Source organism: Sceloporus occidentalis, unplaced genomic scaffold, assembly GCF_023333645.1.
Source record: "Sceloporus occidentalis isolate IW3139 unplaced genomic scaffold, rSceOcc1.0.p SCAF_2, whole genome shotgun sequence".
Classification (NCBI taxonomy): domain Eukaryota; kingdom Metazoa; phylum Chordata; class Lepidosauria; order Squamata; family Phrynosomatidae; genus Sceloporus; species Sceloporus occidentalis.
The window spans coordinates 227,544,646-227,564,920 of NW_028316982.1; the positions used below are offsets into that span (position 1 = coordinate 227,544,646).

The window sequence follows — 20,275 nt, forward strand, 5'->3', positions numbered from 1 at the left end:
ATCACAAGACTGGCTAAGATATTATACAGATTAAAATATTTGGGTAGATACAAATGTATTGCTGAGAATGTTTGCACACTTGTTCAGGATATAGGCATAGTCATGGTCACAATACAGTTGTCCCTTCCCTTACGCGGAGGATCCGTTCCAGCCTCTCCCCCCCCCCCCACGTAAGGGAAAAAACACGGATGCTCAAACCCCATTCAAATGAATGGGGCTTGTGCCCGCAGTAACGCGCGGCGTGCACGCCACAAGAGCGCACATCACTGTTTTCTTCTGGCGTGCACCTCCCTTCCTTGCGGCGTTGACCTTAATATGCGGGAAAGGCAGTACTGAAGAAGGCATTCCCTTAAGTATTCTGGATCCAAGCCATGTAGTGCTTTAAAGGTAATCACCAACACTTTGTACCTTGCCCAGAAACTCATTGGCAGGGACTTCAGAAGGGACTTCAGAACAGGTGTTATATGATTGTTCTGGGAAGTACCTGTGATTAGTCTTGCTGCCATATTTTGTACCATCTGAAGTTTCTGAAATTGGCACAGAGGTAGTCCCAAGTAAAGCACATTACAGAAGTCTAAGTGAGAGGCTACCTGTGTATGTACTACTGTTTCAAGATCCCCTGGCTCCAGGAATGGGTGCAGCTGATGTATCAACCAAAGCTGGTAGCAAGTGCTCCTGACTGTCACATCCACCTGCGCTGACAGCTGGAGTGACAAGTCAAGGAGCATCCCCCAAGCTGTGGACAGAGTTCTTCAGGGGAACTGTGACCCCATCTAGAACTGGCTGACATAACTCCATTCCGGGGTTCGAGTTTCCAATAACAAGTACCTCCGTCTTATCTGGATTCAGCTTGAGTTGCTTTTCCCTCATCCAGTTCATTACCGCCCCAAGACAGGCATTCAGAGGAGAGATGCCATCCTTAGTTACTGCATCAGTCGGAGACATAGAGAAATATATTTGGGTGTCATCGGCATACTAATAACACCCCACCTCATGACTGGACAGTCTCACCCAGCGGCTTTATGTAAATGTTAAACAGCATGGGAGACAGGATGGCGCCCTGAGAGATGCCAAATTTTAGCTCTCTATTAGAGGAGCAACTGTCTCCCAGTGCCACCATCTGGAATCTTCTCGAGAGGTAGGAACAGAACCACTGAGCTTCTTCAGCTATATATAAGTTCTCCTCCCATTTGAAATCGGTTATCTGAACTTGTGGAAGATTAGCACAGTCATGGATTTTTTTTTCCAATCTGGAGTGTATATTATATGCATTTGAGAGACACACATGTGATCCAAAAGATAATACTTTGGTCTGTTGCTGCCATTTCTAGTTTTAGAAGTCATGGGTTATGAATTGCTTGAAGGCTGCAACTGAAGGGAGGGACATTTAACCTTTTCCCATATGCTGTTTGTTTGTTTTTTGTTTTTTTTCAAAATACTGTCTTCCTTTTCTCCTAGAGGATACAGTTAACCCCCTCACCCACCACCCTCAAGCAGGTGTTGAGTGGGTGATAGGTACCTGTGCTATGCCTCTACCTGCCCTACTCTACCCTGTTTAGCTTCAGGGGACCAGTTCTGATTGAGGAAACAGCAAGAGAGGAAAAGGTTAAGGAAAAAACAATAAGGGGTAGACAACCTTTGACTTGATGTTTTGGACTATAGCTCCTCAAATCCCTGGATTGGGCTTCTAGAAGCTGATGTCCACAGTTTCTGGAATTCCCAGTCCCTAGATTAAGTCTTCCTCCCTTCAATGCTAGGGCCCAAGCCAACTCAGCATACCCATGCAGTTTTGTATAAATGTTAAAAAAGAGAGAGAGACACTAGTTACTTGTATAGGATGGAGCTTGGATCTTAGCACCAATTTTGAAAGATCAGGTTAATATGCCCTGGATGTCAGGTCTGTGTCACATTTGTACCATTGGGAGCTCCTTTGCAGTGTCCATTTGTGTTTTCAGGAAACTTTTTGCTGCAGTGAAAGTAACTTGGCACAAAATGCCCTTTTGCTTCATCTAATTGTTTCCAGGAGAGAACATCCCTCCCTCTTCTTTTTGGGTGTTAAGTACAAACAGCTTATAGGGTAAGACGGGATCATGGCTGCTTCAAGCTGGTGCCAAGAAGATAACTGCGAAGCATGTCTCCTGCAGCTTAGGTTAACCAGTGCTTAAAATAAACTCTTCACATAATGTGTGTATCAGGTGTTCTTAGAATCCCCACTGTGCCAAATTAATTCTTTGAAACTTGGTGTGCCAGCTTCCTTCGCTGGAGGAGAAGGCAGCTTTGCACAGGCAGCAGTGATCAGCATGTGGGTCCTGGGGCTTCATTATGTTAAACATTTAAAGCAGATGCAAAAAAGATGGAGACTGGGGCTCACTATTTTTAGCAACCTAGGCTTGAAGGGGGTGGTTCTATTTCAAGCCTTGCCAGACAAATGCCTCCAACCCTAAGCAGAACATCTTAACAGCTTCTGGTTGCTCTGGGTGTGACTGGATCTGATGGTGACACCTGGCCTAATCTGACTTGTCACTACAATCACTACAAAATGCAAGGAGGAGATTTAAAGCACAGCCTGGACAAACATTGTGTGAGAGAGAACTCTTCCTCTATTGGTGCCAGTGTCCTCCTGTCCCTTCATAAGACAAATATCTTTAAAGAGTTGAGTCAGGGGGAAAACAGTGATCACCTGCTAACCACAAAAGTTACAATTTAAATCTCCAACTGTAATCCTTCTCTGTGATTCAGCAGTATCCCAGATCAGATCAGATCAGATTGTACTCTTAAAAGACATTATTACATCAACTTCAATATCAGCATGATTCACCTGATTATATTTCAATATAAAACCAAACTGAAGGGTTCTACCAAAGCAAATATTTATGTATGTAAAATATAACCTACCTCCAATTACCAAAACACACAACTGTGAAGAAATAAGGGATAAATTACGCCCTCAAATAGAAAAGCCAGTAAAATTTCTAAAAAGGTATAAATACCCCACTGAAAAATGAGCAGTAGTAAAGAATGAATAAAATGTCCAAACTCAAATTCAGACCCTGGAACAAAAAAGCCAGTAAAGGTGTCTAAAAGGGTAACAATACCCCACTAAGAATTATATAAATGCAAAATAAATCAAAACATAAAATGATATAAAACACTAGAGGCCAGACGCGTTTCGACAACTGTCTTCCTCAGTGGCCTGCAATTGTTTAAAATATAATATATCTAATAAACACAATGTGTCTGTGCTCAACTCAGAAGATTGTTGCTGGGAGAGGTGACCAATCACCCTGCAGCCTCTCCCCAGCCAGGCTGCCTCCATTGGGGAAATCCCAGTTGGGGACAGGCTTCCAAGGGCAAGAGATCGCCAGCAGCCTCTCCCCAGCTGGGCTGCCCCTTAAGTCGGGCCCACGACATATCCACGGGTCATATAAAAAGCCACATTTTTGGCCCCAAAAGTTGCCCTCGACATATAAACTAGGTCAACTTACAGATGAGTATATATGGTAACTAGAGGATTCTAACAAGCACCTCAGATAGAAATATTATTGTAAATCTGTTACAGGAGAAGCTACAGATCTTGTGTATTTTGGAAGATCTTCTAAGCGGTCCAACCCTACAATGATTGGACGCTATGGGAATGGCCTGAAATCGTAAGAGTTTTTTGTACAGTTTGGTTGTTTAGATTGTTGTATTTTAAATGTTTTTCAAATTTAGTCATTGAAGAAGATTTTGTGCTCCTTGGTGTTCAAAGGAAAAGAGTTCCCAAGTACTATTATAAAAGATGGTGTGGGATGTATTACTTATTAGTGTATTAAATTAGTATTCCCCCTTTTCACTAAATGGTACTCAGAGCAGTTTAATAGCAATGAAATACAAATACAATGAAATAATAATCTCTGATAATATAGTAATAACATTCTGAAGAAAAATTCATAAAAGTAAGGAAGGTAAAACAGATTAGTACAACTAATAAACAGGTTAAACCAATTGCACAGTTTCTGCTTTATATTGCTACTTCAGACTCATCGACAATTCTTTTGGCTGGGATGATAACATATTTGCAGATCAGTCTCAATGCTGTGGGTGTACACATGGTGACAAAATATGCAACCTAATATGACAATCTTAGAACAACACTGTTTTAGCTCCTGTCCCCAAAGCCCTCTTCTCCAACTGAGATTTATTACATTTGTCTTTGATTAGTGCGATTTTTTTTTTTTTTTTTTTTTTTTTGTTTTTGTTTTTGGTTACAGTATTTTAGTCAGTACCTTGTATTACTTTAGATATTTACAATTTTGGGTGTATGGTTTAGTGATACAGTAGAGTCTTGATTATCCGACATAAACGGGCGGGCTGATAGTTGGATAGCCGAAAATGTTGGATAATCCAGAGGGTCCAAGAAAAGCCTTGAAATCACTATGAATTGCAAACGTATTGAAGTTTTATTGCAGTAACAGTAAAAGTAACGTTGCAGTAACGTTATAGGAATAACATTGTAATGTATAAACAGTCCTCTAAAATGTAAAGAAATCACTGATCAACATTGTGATGTACAATATGTACTGTATAAACAGTTCAGTCCTCTGAAAATGTAAAGAAATCACTGAGCAGCGACATTGGATAATCCGGAATGTTGGATAATTGAAGGTTGGAAAATCGAGACTCTACTGTATTTGGATTGGTGCATTTAAGTATTTTCAGTAATTTGTTATTTTAACTAGGTTTTTAATGTTAAGATTGTTAATGTCCTAAACTCATCTAAGATTGTATACGTATATAACAAGTAAACATAGATAAATAACATAGATAAATAAAAATCGTATCAGGTTTATAGTGTCCATAATAAGTGAGCTTATAAAATAAAGGTCTGCATGTGGAAAGCCATTAAAAAAAGTTTAGATGGGCCTTGCGTGACAAGGAGCCTAGGAGCAGTGTTCTGGCTCTCTTCTGCCTATGTTAATATGCAGACAATGCACCTCTTTTAAAAATAGACTTTTCCTGTGTCTTTACTGCAGAGGTTCTATGCGTATAGGGAAAGACTTCATATTATTCACCAAGAAAGAGACAACAATGACATGCCTTCTTTTCTCTCAGACTTTCTGTGAAATGGAAGGTCTGAATGAGGTATGTATATTTATTCAGCTTAAAGAAACTTTCAACACAATGTAATAATAGTGCTTGGAAAAACTACTTTTAGCAAGATGTAACACACACACACATTCCCACCCAGAATTCCTTGTGAGAGTTTTGGATTCTGGTATTGTAGTCCAAAAAGTAACTCTTCCAAGTTTTACTTAATAGCCATTATTAATTAACTGATTGATGTTATGAGCATTATTTGTTTGAAACATAACAAACTTGTTTCATTCCACGCTTTTCATTTTCATTCCCTTGCCTTCTGAAAGATTCCTGATAACATATTTCATTTGTAACCCTTCTGTGTTTTCCTTTCTATTTTCTTACCACAGAAAACCTGTTAAAGAGTAGAAGGTGGAAAAGCTACACATTGTCTTTTATTTGGCAGAATCATCCAATTGGAAGAACCCAAATGAAAGACCTAAAACGTAGTAAAACTAGAAACAAGAAGCAGGAAAAATATTATTTATTGTGCATTTCTGGTATCCCTGCACTCAGTAAGGTATTCAAGACAGCTTCTATGATTCCCAACCCCACTTACAATTTGACAACAACAACTCTGGAAGAAAAGCATGGCCCCATTCATCCAGGGAGATTTACATCCCTTGTTTCAATTAATTGAGCATGTTGACATTTTGATGACCTGGCCACAGTGGCAGAGAATAAGAATAAGAATAAGAATAAGAATAATTTATTTATAGCCACCCAATCACAAGGAATCCAGGCGGGTTACAGCAATAAAAATATAAAAAATAAAAAATAGAGAATAAAATAAAATAAAATACAAAAAATAAATAAAATACAATAAAATTAAAGAGAACGATGTTAGTTACAGTAAATTTACAGTTAGGCCTGATGGAAATCGGTCGGGCCTGTCTTTTTTACTCCCTCCCAGGTCTGATGATGACAGTTGGGATAGAGGGAGGGCTCTTCATCTTGAGGCAAGAATATAATTTCATTAATTTTAATTTAATTCTTCTCATTAATTCAAGAGAAGAATTGATGGACAGAGTGACGTAAGTAAATGAGGAGAGGAACTAGGTAGGAAAGGCCTGCTGGAAGAGATCCGTCTTAAGAGCCTTCTTAAAGGCTGTAAGAGTAGAAATGTCACGGATCTCCTTCGGCAGGTCATTCCATAGCTTTGGAGCTGCGATGGAAAAGGCCCTCTGGGTGACTGAAGTTAGCCTAGGTTTTATTGGCTGAAGTAGATTCTTCCCCGAGGACCTTAGAGTGCGGGACGGACTGTATGGAAGAAGGCGTTCCCTTAAGTATTCTGGACCCAAGCCATGTAGGGCTCTGAAGGTAATCACCAATACCTTGTACCTTGCCCGGAAACTAATTGGCAGCCAGTGAAGGGATTTCAAAACTGATGTTATGTGATCGTTACGACGAGAACCTGTAATTAACCTGGCTGCCATACGTTGTACAAGTTGACATTTCTGAACTTGGCACAAGGGTAGCCCCATGTAGCGCATTACAGAAGTCCATTCGAGAGGTGACCAGCGCATGTACAACTGTTTCAAGGTCTCCCTGTTCCAGGAAGGGGCGCAGCTGGCGTATCGCTCCTGACTGTCGCATTCACCTGAGCTGTCAGGTGAAGCGATGAGTCAAGGAACCACCCCCAAGCTGCGGACAGAGTCTTTCAGGGGAAGTGTGACCCCATCCAGAACTGGCTGACATAATTCCATACCCGGGCTTGGGTTTCCTATAACGAGTACCTCTGTCTTACCTGGATTCAGCTTGAATCGGTTTTCCCTCATCCAGTCCATTACCAACCCAAGACAGGCATTCAGAGGAGAGATGCCATCCTTAGTCACTGCATCAGCCTGAGACATAGAGAAATAAATTTGGGTGTCATCAGCGTACTGATGACATTCTGCCCCATGTCTCTGAATGATTTCTCCCAGCGGCTTCATGTAAATGTTAAACAGCATGGGAGACATTATGGCACCCTGGGGGACACCAAATTTTAGCTCTCTTAGTAGAGCAACTGTCTCCCAGTGCCACCATCTGGAATCTGCCTGAGAGGTAGGACCGGAACCACTGTAGAACAGTGCCACTGATACCTAACTTTCTCAGGCGTTCCAGAAGGATACCATAGAATACTATAAGAAGTGAAATATCTCACAAAATTATAAATCCCAGGAGTCCATAGCATTGAGTCAAGGCAGTTAAAGTGGTTTCAAACTTCATTAATTCTGTATAGATGCATCCTAGTTTACCAAATGTGTTCCATGACTCAGGGTGTGGAACCAAACCTGAAACTGCTAGGTTTCCATTCAGAATTCTAACCACAATAGCTTTCTTCTTCATTTGAACATGTCTGAACTAGAAGCACTATTTCCCCCTGCATTTGTAGGTCGTAGTCCCAATTCCTTCATGGTCAAGTAATACAAGAAAGCCAATGGACAACTCTGAGAAATTCGCCACACAAGTGTCAATAATTTACAAATATTCTCCTTTCAAGAATGAAAAGGAACTGATGAAGCAGTTTGATGGCATTTATGGGAAAACAGGTGAGCTTATATATATATCCCATCAACATTACTTACCCAATCCATATATACTAATGTCATATATATTAAAGTCAAAGTTCAGGGGCAGAGTTCTTTGCTTTAGGTAGCCACTTGAGAAGGATAATTAAGCAAATCTTAGGAGAATAGTGATACTGGGATTAGGAAGGATGCAGAAATAGCCCAGTGGATTGGCTGAAGTGAAACTGAGGAGAAATGGAAATGGAATGGAGTGGAATATATGCAATCCTGAGAGAACTCCATTTTGGCCTCAAACAGACAGCCCAAAAGGGCTGCATGGGGGTGGGGGTGCATATGACGCACACTGACTGGAGGAAAACTGCGCCTAAAAAGGCCTTGCCTCAGCCAAAGTGGCCTTTCTCCAGCCGGCACAGCCATTTTCTCAGCTAGCATAAGCTTGCTCCTTCTGAGGCAGGGCCACTATGGCCTAAGGAAGGCTTTGCATCAGCCGATGTAACCTTCCAGCTAGTACAGCCATTTTCCCAGCCGGCACAACCTTGCTTCTGGCAAGGCAAGGCTATGCCTACCAGAGCAAGATCGCTCTGGCGAGCTGAAGGCTGCGCTGGCCGGAAGAAGGCCATGCCAGCTGAGACAAGGCCTTCCTTAGGATGGAATGGTTTTCTTCCAGCCAGCCTAGCCTTGCCTCGCCAGCTGGGAAGGCAACTGTACCAACTTGAAGGAAGCCGTGCTGGCCAGAGGAAGACTGCGCTGGCTGGGAAAATGGCTGACCGGGAAGACCATTCTAGCTGAGGCAAAGCCTTTCTTAGGCTGATGCTCCCTTGCTTTGGTAGGCACAGTCTTCCGGCCAGTGCGGCAAGGCTGCACCAACTGGAGGAAGGCTGCACTGACCGAGGCCAGGCTGTGCTCAGTAAAGTAAGGAGGGAGGGAGGGAGGAGTTGTTCCTTGGGCTTGCCATTTGCAAATAATCAAAACTGCGAATGGCAAGTCCACAGATACGGAAGGACGACTGTAGTCCTAGAGCAGATGTAGCATATTTTCTTCTTTCCCTATAATGTATGTAACCCACATGTCTTACCTTCATTGAGGTCAGCTGTGCAAATTTCACCCTTGTGAAACTATTAGAGTTCCTGTTTCACACATTATGATAGATGCACGAAAAGAAGCAGTAAAATGTATTCATGCATTTTCTGCTAGTGTTTCTTTGATCATCATGTCTCACCCTGGGCAAAGAACTGCATTCTGTTCTTTGCACTATTGGAATAATTGAACAGTGTTTATTCATGGGTGAGTGTGTCATTCTTTCAGTGATGGGAGGATTTGTGATTTTGAATGTAACTCTAGTGGTTTTGGATGCACTCTAGCTGATTTAAGGGCAGAATCTGATCTCATGAACAGTCCTTGTTTGCTGAATTGCAGTTACTGTAGATTCTTCCATTTTATTGGTTTCTGTGAGATTTTTAAAAAGAAAAGCTGCCTTTTTAATAATATCTTCTAACTTTCCTATTAGGGACTTTGCTGGTGATATATAATTTGAAACTCACAATCAGCGGGGAGGCAGAACTTGACATTCAAACAGACCAGATGGACATATTGATTACTGAAAGCACAGAGATGTAAGTTTGTTAGGCATGAGAATGAAAATAATTATTATTATTATTATTATTATTATTATTATTTCTTACCCGCCTCACCCCATGAATCAAGGCTGGGAACAACAACAGTGAACAGATAAACAACATCAGTGAAAAGACATCAGTTAAAATACACAGCAGAATATCTAAAATAGGTATGAATAAATGTTTTGGAGAATGTTTTGTACAAGCAAGCTGATTTGTTTGGATGCCAAGAACTAGAAAGTGCCTATCCATTAAATAGGTCAGTGATAGAATCTGACCACAATATGATTTGTACAACATATTTACAATCTCACATTATTTCTTTAAATGTCATTTTTAGTCTCCATAACACCAGATATGTATTAGAAAGTAAGTTCATTAAAAAAAAAACTAGAGGATGGGGAGGAAAACCTAAAAGAAACTACAAATAATGGGCATAATTAAACTTGTTCCTTGCATGTTGAGAGGACAAGATGTAGTGGCCTTTGTACATACACATAGGTCTCAGTGCACTTTTGTCTCTGAATCTGTGATAGCTAGATCCAGAGGAGCCAAAGTATTCCTTTGTTTGACTCCATCCTCCCAAGTATAGAGCACATCTTTCTTCCTTGCTTGTGGTCTCCCAGGTTGAGCACACCCGAAGCTACTTTGCATAGCAGCACAAAATGCAGCAGTAGTGATGTGATGTGGTCACTGACAGACTGGGAGAGGAAAATGCACTTGCAGAATTTGGCTTATTAATACTTTTGAATTCATAATAGTCACAAAAATAATGGTGGTAATTCATTGCTAATCCATGTTACATTATATTGTACTGTCTTATTTTTCCTAAATATAAAGAGAGTTTACCTGGATTTCTCAGTGAACAAATGGCAGTGTCATCCAGAACCAAAAAATTGATCCATGTAGCTCAGTTTTTAAAAGCCTTCTGCAGTACCTAGAGAGTATTCATAGCACATACTATTTTAACAAGTCTGTTTTCATGCTTCCAGATATTTATTCATATGTTCACTTTGGGAAAAGAATTGGATAGCATGTTATGGATTTTCAAGAACATTTAGCAAGAGCCTAAGAGTATGTTTGTGTTGTTGTTGTTCAAGCTAATTATGCACATAATTTCCTCAAACCAGTAGTTTTCCTTTGTGGTCTTAAAATAATTCTGCCTTAAACACTTTCCTGAACCAGCCTTCCAGAACAGTGGTCGCTGAGAGCCTATATAACTATATTATACTTTGACCCACGTATGAGGATATTCATTCAAGGCAAGAAAGTAGAAACCAAGCGCTTGCCTTATTGCTTTTACAGACCCAGGTGAGTCAGCCTCTCTTATGATTACAAAGCCAGATATTCACATTTCCAAAGCAGTGTGCTCAAAAGCAGTGGCAACACTTTTTGAGGCCATGGTGTGAAATTGATTTTGATGGCAGAACAATTTATAATATGAGCCAAGTTCAAATCACACTGGTAGGCTGGACCATTAAAAGGTAATCAGTTGTGACCAAACCCTTTGACCCAAAATATAGAACACTTTACATAAAATAATCACTAGACAGCTCAGGGGCTGATGTGTGTTTTGTTTTGTCTTGTTTCTGTGCATTTTCACTGGAGTGAAAGTTACTCAGGCAGTTCTGAAAAAGTGCCAATGAATAATTGCAGGCTATGTACGGAGTTCACTTTTTAATGGACTCCTAATCTTGTAATATGTAGCATGAATTTAAGGTTCAGTTGAGCAAGCCAAATTAATGTTCTGATAGAAGCTGTAATAAAGCTAGGAACTTGTCCAGCACAGTGCACCCTTTCCTTACGCAGGGGATCCGTCCCGGATCCCCCCCCCCAACGTAAGGAAAAAATGCATATACTGGAGCCCCATTGGAAGTAATGGGGCTCGTACTCGCAGCGCGTGCCCCATTACTTCTTCCGGGCACACTGAGGCTACTTCCAGCGCAAGCTTCTCGCATATGTTGGAAGCCGCGTATAGCACGGCCGTATATAACACAGGTGCACTGTACTAACTGCACTAAATAGTGGGAGGTCTATAAAGTGGGTGCTGTGTGAGGGGGGAGTTTATATATATACTGTAGTAGTCAAGTTCATTGTACTACATGTATGAAAAATAGATGACATGTATGAAAAATAGATGACTAGACCTTTTGTGTATTCCAGTGATTTGTTAACCAGAAACACTCAGGACAGGTTCATTGGGCCACAGACAACATTTTAAAAAGTGAATTTACCTAAACAGTGATACAGGCAGATACCACTTTGGTGATGAAAACAAACAAAATCTTACAAACTGTGCTTAATAATGCCATAAATAAGGAATGGTAAAAGAGAAGGTAGTTCAGGACAGATGAGAGTTTCTCAAAAGGGAGATATTGAAGGCATAATTTCAAACAGTTCCAGTGAGAAGGAAAAATGGGTCCATGTCTCAGGAAACCAGGATGGATAACTAAGGCCCAATACAAACGGGTGCCTTATAGCGCCCTCGGGCCAAAACTAGGGCTTGGGAGTGCGCAGCAACCGCAGGCTTCTGAGCCCTAGTTCGTATTGTGCCAAACAAGCTGGTAAAATGTGGGTTAAACAATGCAACTGTTAGATGGATTTGTATCTGGTTGTCCAGCTGAACCCAAAGTGTACTCAGCAGTGGCTCCTCTTCATCCTGAAGAGAAATGCCCAGTGGGGTGCCATAGGATTCTGTCCTGGGCCCAGTGCTGTTCAACATCTTTGTCAATGACTTGGCTGAAAAAATAGAGGGCATGCTTATGAAATTTGCAGATGACACCAAATCATGAGGTGTAGCTAATACCCCAGAAGAGAGAATTCAAATTCAAAATGATCTTAATAGATTAGAAATATGGGCCAAAACTAAGAAAATGAATTTCAGAAGGGAGAATTGTAAGGTAGTACACTTAGGGAGAAAAAAAATGAAATGCATAGATACAGGATAAGGGACAACTGGCTTGACAAGACTGCATGTAAAAGGGATGTAGGAGTCGCGCAACACCACCCTTTCCTAGCCAGATTGGGGGCCTGGCAACTGCACACCATGGCCCCAATCCCGTCTTTCCAGGCCACAAAAAAGAGCTGCAAAAAGTGGCTCCTTTTTGTACCCTAGAAAGGGTGCCATAGTAGCATTGCCGCAGCTTGGCAGCACTCCTTCAGCGCTGTGACATATGGACACAGCACTGGAGGAGCACCATAACGCCGCATGCTATGTAGAGTAGTGTGTGGCATCATGGCGCCCTGGGGGGTGGAGTCATGGTATGCATCATGTGGATGTGATGCCCCCACTCCGCTCCCAGGCCGGCCTTAATGGCCAGTTTGAACAGGGCCCTAGTAGACTAAAGTTGAACATGAATCAACAGTGTGATGCAGCAGCTTTTTTCCAGCCTTTGTACTCTGAAAATGCACTGAAGATGCTAAAAACAATAATGTCTTTGTTATATGGTGAGTGCAGATTTAAACTAAAGCAAGATTATTTTAAATATCCTATGTAAGTCAGAGGATTCTGTTTTTAATGGAACTCTGTGTGCCTCTAGGTCTATCTGATAAATGTAATGAAGCAAAAAAAAAAAAAAAAATACCAGCCCTGGTGGTGCAGTGGTTAAATGCCTGTACTGCAGCCATTCACTCACAAACCATAAGGTTGCGAGTTCAATACTAGCAAAAGGGCTGAAGCTCGACTCAGGCTTGCATCCTTCCAAGGTCACTAAAATGAGTACCCAGATTGTTGGGTGCAATTAGCTTACAATTTGTAAACCGTTTAGGGAGTGCTTAAGTTCACTGGTAAGCGGTATAGAAATGTACTTGCTATTGCTATAAAGCCAATGCTATTCTAGGCTGCCTCAATAGAAGTTTAGTGTCTATATTGAGGGAAGTAATAATACTGCTCTATTCTGCTTCGGTCTGACAGTGGAACACACTCCCTCGGAGTGTAGTGGAATCTCCCTCCTTGGAGGTCTTTAAACAGAGGCTGGATGGCCATCTGTTGGGGATGCTTTGATTTGGATTTCCGGCATGGCAGGGGATTGGACTGGATGGCCCTTGCGGTCTCTTCCAACTCTATTATTCTATGGTCAGGCCTCACCTGGAATACTGTATCCAGTTCTGAGCACTACAGTTTAAAAAGGAACAAATAGGAATACTGAATTAAATTTAATTATGTGTATTGTGTTTCCACTGTTTGCTGTCTTGCAAATGTGAAACCATGGATTTAAGAGATTACAACACTCCATCCTGAAACTCCAAATGTCACTATATCTTAGTCTTTTTGAGCCCGTTGAAGTGCCTGGTAGACAAGTCCTGTGTGGGCTTTGAGAACCTGGAGTCCAATTTTATGCATACTTACTAAGAAGTAAATTGCACCAAGTTTCATGGCTTTTACTCCCAAGAAGATGCGCAGAGGATTGCATCTTTAATGAGAACCAATACCCAGATCGTCTATCTCAGGAAGGGTTTAGAAATGGAAATGGGGGGGGGGGGGGGGGGGAGTGACTTTTCACCACCAGTTATTACAGGGAAAAACCACAATGAATTTACAAGTTCCTACATGGGGCTTGTCTGCCAGGCACTTCAACTGGCTCAAACACCGGAAACACAATACACATAATTAAACATAATTCAGTATTCCTACTAGTTCCTTTGTTCTTTGCCACAATAACTTGATACATGTTATGTAAAAGTTCTATGTTATATGTAACGTACACCTTAATGAACTAAGCCACAATATAAAGTAAATTCAAAATCTACCTCAGCTGGGGAAAGTGTGACTAGCTTTGGGGCAGTTTTTTATTCCTGAAAGTTGTGGAAGCTCTGCTTGCTTTGAGGCACAGGAATCATGTATATTCTGCCTTTACTTCCATCTGCGTATCTGATGTATGTACACCTCGAAGTCATCGGTCACATTATGGGGACCCCATGAATTTCAGAGCCTTTTCTAAGGCAAGGAATACTCAGGCATGGTTTACCATTGCCTTCCTTTGAAATACAGGCTAAAGCACCTGGTATTCTTTCGCATTCCCCCATCCAAGTACTAACCAGGGACCCTGATTCCAAAATATGATGCTATTTAAAGCGCCGTGCGCACACACATTTCTCTATGGGGGAGTTGGGCATCGGAGGCACTGCTTTGAAGTGGTTCCGTTCCTACCTCTCAGGCAGATTCCAGATGGTGGAGCTGGGGGACTGTCGCTCCGATAAGAGGGCCCTTACATCTGGGGTCCCTCAGGGAGCGATTTTGTCCCCTATGCTATTTAACATTTACATGAAGCCGCTGGGAGAGATCATCCGGAGACACGGGGCGTGGTGTTATCAGTACGCTGATGACACCCAAATAGTCTTCTCTGTGTCTCCGACTGATGCAGTGACTAAGGAAGGCATCTCTCCGCTCAACGCCTGTCTGGAGTCGGTAATGGGCTGGATGAGGGAAAATAGACTCAGCCTGAATCCAGAGAAAACGGAAGTACTTGTGATAGGCTCCCCCAGTCCCGGGAAGGAAATTTGTCCACCTGTCCTGAACGGGGTCACGCTCCCCGTGAAGGACACAGTTCGCAGTCTGGGGGTGCTTCTGGACTTGTCACTTCACCTGGCTTCCCAGGTGGATGCGACAGTCAGAGGTGCCTGTTATCAGCTTCGGCTGATATGCCAGCTGTGACCCTTCCTGGGCCGGGGTGACCTTGAAACAGTGGTACATGCACTGGTAACCTCTCGACTTGATTTCTGTAATGCGCTCTACATGGGGCAACCCTTGTACCAAACTCGGAAGCTACAGTTGGTTCAGAATATGGCAGCAAGGCTGGTCACTGGCAGCTCCAGAGCCAGCCACATAACACCTATATTGAAAGATCTGCATTGGCTGCCAATTCGCTTCCGGGTGCAATACAAGGTGTTGGTTGTTACCTATATAGCCCTAAATGGCTTGGGCCCAGAGTACTTGGAGGACCGCCCCTCCCCATATAATCCGCCCCGCACTCTCAGGTCAGGTGGGAGACAACTTTTGAGAGTTCCTAAGGTGAGATATACAGCGTCTGCGCATAGAGCTTTTTCTGTCTCGGCCCCGCGGACTTGGAACTCTCTCCTTGACGAGCTCCACGTGGCCCCCTCCCTCGAGTCTTTTAAGAAAAATCTCAAGACTTACCTCTTCCGCCAAGCTTTTCCTCACATGTCCTAATCGATATTTTCTCCTATGTATTGTGTGATTTGTTTGATCGGAATTGTTTTATTTCTTTTTTTTTTTTTTACTGGTTTTAATTATATGATTGAATGATGGATTTTAATCGATGTATTGTACTGTTTTTAATATGGGGGATTGTTGTTGGTATATTTTATATCTGGTATCTTTGTACTTTGTATTTTTACTATGTTGTAAACTGCCGTGATCGAAGGAACGGCGGTATATAAATAAAGTCTCATTCATTCATTCATTCTACATATCTCCTAATAGACAAGTCTTGCAAGATCGGGATCCCATACTCATAGGCATCTGTATATCTGCCATTGAGAAATTATTTTAAAATTGTGTGGACATTGGGTCTTTAGGAAATAAAGTATGCAGTATTGTGAATGTGCAAGTAAATATCCCTGTCTGTAAAATGGGAAAATAGCGTCTTCGTGATAGGATTGCTATTCAGATTCGTCTTCATGTGCTGTTACATAAATATAATACATCTGTATGTTATATGCCCTAACAGGATGTATCCATATATATCATCTTCATTCAAGCAAGTTGCTATAAATGAATTACGAAAGACAGAACTGGAAGTAAAGGCTGGTAGGAAGTCTCCTATAGCCTTAATAACACCATTTTAACGTTTATATATTGAAGTGTTACCCATGGTTAGTTATGCATAATTAGAAATATACAGGTTTTGTGGTTTAGTTCTTGATTTGATTTTGCTAAACAACAAATAACTTCTTGGACTTACGGAGAAAATTGAACTGCTGGAATGGGGAGGTTTTTATTTTTTTCATCTATTCCATGGGGACCTTTATCATAGAACTTGGAGAATCACCTACTGAATATATGGTCGTAAGGAGTCCATCACACAGTGAAGAACTTGAGCATCACACAGTGTATAGGCTACACAGATATAATGTGATATAAGTGTGCTGTCTTCCTAGATTTGGTTTCTTTCAGAAAGCCTGTGAAGAGTATAAACATTGCTGCACTTTCATTAAAATTGGTATGAGTTCCGCTCATGATATGGTTTATCTATTGAAAGTTGGATTAACAGAGTTTGGACAGTTATTCTCTTAGAAAAGCTAATACACAAACACATAAGTTTACATGGATTAGAATAACTGAAACATTTTTATTATATCTGGGACCCATTTATTTTCTTCTTAACAAAGGATCCATGACACTGGACCATCCTATCACAAATGGCTAGGTTTTGGTGAAACACATTTAATTAAAATTGACTGAATATATGCTGAAATGTTCTTACCCAATACCTGCTCAAATGTGATTATCATTGTTAAATATTGTATATTTTTTATATATTCAGTGTTCAAATATCTGTAAAGAAAGCTTTTTAAAATAAGATGAAAAGCTCTCTCTCTCTCTCGCTCTCTCTCTCTATATATATATATAGAATGGATTTGAGAAGAGCCTAAAATAAGAGTGAGTGGGTTGGAAAGAAAATAACACCATCGAAATATTACAGTGGGAAGGTTTGAACTAAAAGTGTCTTTGAATTAGTTTCAGACATTTTCAAAAGTCCCAATTAAAACTGGACTTACTTACTCAAGTCCTTTTAGCCCCTACCTTTCTCAATTGAGTGGCGGTGGCTGAGAATGCATGTGATAAAAGCATGATCGTGTGTTTGTCACCTAGTACTATATCCATTTCTAGTCTCAATTTAAATATACCCATTGAATCAATGGGAATTTGGCAAGTCAACACTTTGTAAGTTCCATTGATTCAGTGGATTTACTCTAGTCAACACTACTAATTGGATTTAGGCCCTGGACGTAACATTAAGTGTCTCATGGAGTCACTTTTAGTATTTTTACTTAATGGTGCAGTACACTAGTTAAATCTGTCCCTAGAATGGTTTGACAAAAACTTTTGTTTATCCTTGTAGCTGAAGAGGCTGTGAAGGAAGCAAAGTGCACAGTAAAATATTTGCAAGACTCTCCCTTCTGTGAAGACAGTGAGGTATTGTAACAAAGATAAACACTTTCTCAATGGATGGCTCTATTAAGTCTGTTACAGGAGAAACAACAGTCCTGTGGCACATTAAAGGCTAACAACTGTATGATAGCATAAGCTGTCCTGAACTTTACTATTTCATCAGGTGCATAAAGTGATCTCCAGGACACTTAGGCACAGGGTTACTGGGAGGACTGTAGACTGTCAGGAAAATTAAATGTATAATTAACCCTAAAACGGTTAGGAAAACTAAGTATAGAAAGTGACAGCAACAGCATTAGCATTGGCCATTCATAAAACTAATGTTGGTAACATAAACAGCACAGCACTGGGTAAACTAATTTACATATACAAGCCCTCTTCAAGTGTTCTATTTTATGTTAAACTGTATACGTGTGAGGAAATGTGCCTGCTCCGCCCCGATCATTGCTTTGGTCAAGCAAAAAGTTTCAAGTCAAGCAGAGAGTCTCCAGTATGCATGGACACTTTCAGTAAATTCTGTACTGTTTTCCAAGGTTCTGGCTCATATGAAGAGCTTCTGTGGGTCAAAAGGACTGTACTTTTCAGATCAGTTACATTTCCTGTAAGCAACATGGCAAAGGAGATAGCAGGACTAGTGCATATCTCTCCCTGCATGTTTTAGTAACCCTAAAATTTAATGCATGAATAGGGCTGATATTTCACTAAGAATCCTGGCCTGTGCCAATTTACGCCTCCTGTGGTAAACCTGTCAAATTGTTTTTTAGCCAGCATGGTGTGGTGCCTGGAGCATTAGCCTACAACCCTGGAGACCAGGGTTCGAATCCCCACTCGGCCACAGAAACCCTTGGTGACCACTCAGCCTGAGAGGAAGACAAAGACAAACACTCTCTGAACAAATCTTCCCAATAAAATCCCATGATAGGTTCACTTTAGATTTGCTATATGTCAATAATGATTTGAAGTCACAGAACAACAACAATCATCTTTAGAAGTATTCTTTTAGTCCACCCTAAACATCTCATGTGCAGATCTCAATGAAATAAATGGAAACTGCAATATGGAAAGAATCAATTTGAGTTGAAAGTTCCTTGGGGCACCTTCGGAGTTCCCAGGATCACTGGTTCAAACAGAATGCAGAGAAAGATGGGGGGAAATGCAGTTGCAGAATGTTAAGAGCAAGGTCAGTGAAGAGGGGTCAAAAAGTGACTGTGAGGCCTAAGCAGGATAGAGCTATGCTGAAGAAAATGTCTGCTTAGATGTAGAAAATGTTGTTAGCACTAGGAGACTTTAAGTCATGTTAACCATGGATAAGGCATTCTGAAATATATCTTGAAACATTTTACCATGTTCTGGTAAAGATACCAGTTAGAACACAAAGAGCAAATGTGGCATACATAGTTTGGAAATAGTGTTTGTTCATTATTAGTGAGTTTGTATCATTGTCAAAGCATTTTGTTACTCAGCTGCTGCCAATACATGGTTTTATCAGAATTCTGTATAAATTTAGTATAATTACATGGTAGCCAATAAACTCGAGCATGCATGCCAGACTGTGCATCTAAGTAAATTGGTGTATTGAGTCTTAAAGACTCTATTCATGGAGCCTGACATGTTAATTTCCCCCTACATCTAGTATTTTATTTTACTGTTACAATACTTGGCCAATACAGAGGGTTCGTATTGCCTACCAATCATAGCAATTGATGTTGCAAAAGTTGTTCTTTATATGCTTGTAGAGCCTTCTGAGGTAGGCTGGCTCTCCACCTGGACTCCTGTGCTCCTGAAATCCCTAATACCCTTTCTGTTCATTTAAGTGGCCTTGGAACAGATAATTTTCTTATGAATGCTGCCTCAAGCCCATATTTTACATAGCAAGCCACTTCTGTAGACCTACAACTCCCAGGACAAAGCATCAACATTTGCCACATTTGTCCTTGTTACCTGATTAGACTTATAAGTTAATTGCTTGAAAATATAGACCATGAACATTGATAATGCTAGGCTTTTGAAAGTTTTGCCTAGTATGACCTTTTAACAGTAGGGAAGATTTTCAAATCCTGTTAATTGCCTATTTACTATTGCTGAGGATTCTTAAAAGTCATTATTAAGCTGCCTTGACTTCAGGTTCAATTATTTCTGCAAGAATGTTTTGGAAGGCACTTTTCACTTCAGAGGGCTTACAACCTGATAATTATAACCTTAATTGTACCTGCACAAATTATCATTAATATTCATAGGGAAATGTTCACATCACTAATCCTCCAAACACTGAATTACCAAACTCCCATACATATGACTGTTATTAATACTTTGGAACAAGGGTGGAAAACCTCAAGCCTTGAGGCCAAATCCAGCTCTCCTACAGGCCTCTGGAGTTTCGCAGGTAGCCATGCCTCCCCAGCAACAGTGTTATTTGGTGGATATCCAGCTTTTTAGGTTTCCCCTCCCACCATTTTAAATTATTGAATTGTTTGTTACTTTAAGAGATTTACATAATAAATGTGCTTGTATTTTGAATCTCTACATCTTTGACCACATCCAGCATTGGAATATGGCCCACAAAAACCTTTCTGAAATTGAATTTGGCTCGTGGGCTGAAAGAGGTTCCCCATCCTTGCTGTAGAAGCCATTTGTTGTTGTGTGCCTTCATATAATTTCTGACTTATGGCAATACTAATACATCTCGAGCCAGTATGTTGTAGTGATTTCAGTGTTGGATTATGACTGGAGACCAGGACTGAAATTTCTGCTCAGCCATGGAAACCCACTGGGTGACATTGGGCAAGTCTTACTTTCTCAGCCTCAGAAGAAGGAAGTGGTAAAAAAAAACCTGAACAAATCTTGCCAAGAAAACCCTGCAATAGGGTTGTCTTAGGGTTACCATGGCGGGTTATAGA

The 20,275-nt window shown here is 40.9% G+C and overlaps 1 protein-coding gene across 5 annotated transcripts in view; it reads left to right on the top strand.

Annotated features, from left to right (window-relative positions):
• Positions 1–20,275, top strand: part of MORC1 (MORC family CW-type zinc finger 1) — an 80,562-nt gene that overhangs the window by 12,072 nt on the left and 48,215 nt on the right. For 4 of the 5 annotated variants that reach the window (XM_089512315.1, XM_089512312.1, XM_089512313.1 and 1 more), the window contains 7 exons: positions 3,560–3,647; positions 5,013–5,121; positions 7,493–7,649; positions 9,136–9,241; positions 10,430–10,555; positions 15,934–16,013; positions 17,329–17,402. In XM_089512315.1, coding sequence (XP_089368441.1) covers positions 3,560–3,647; positions 5,013–5,121; positions 7,493–7,649; positions 9,136–9,241; positions 10,430–10,555; positions 15,934–16,013; positions 17,329–17,402 — 740 coding nt within the window. The remainder of the gene's footprint in view (positions 1–3,559; positions 3,648–5,012; positions 5,122–7,492; positions 7,650–9,135; positions 9,242–10,429; positions 10,556–15,933; positions 16,014–17,328; positions 17,403–20,275) is intronic. The other variant, XM_089512316.1, reaches the window with a different exon arrangement.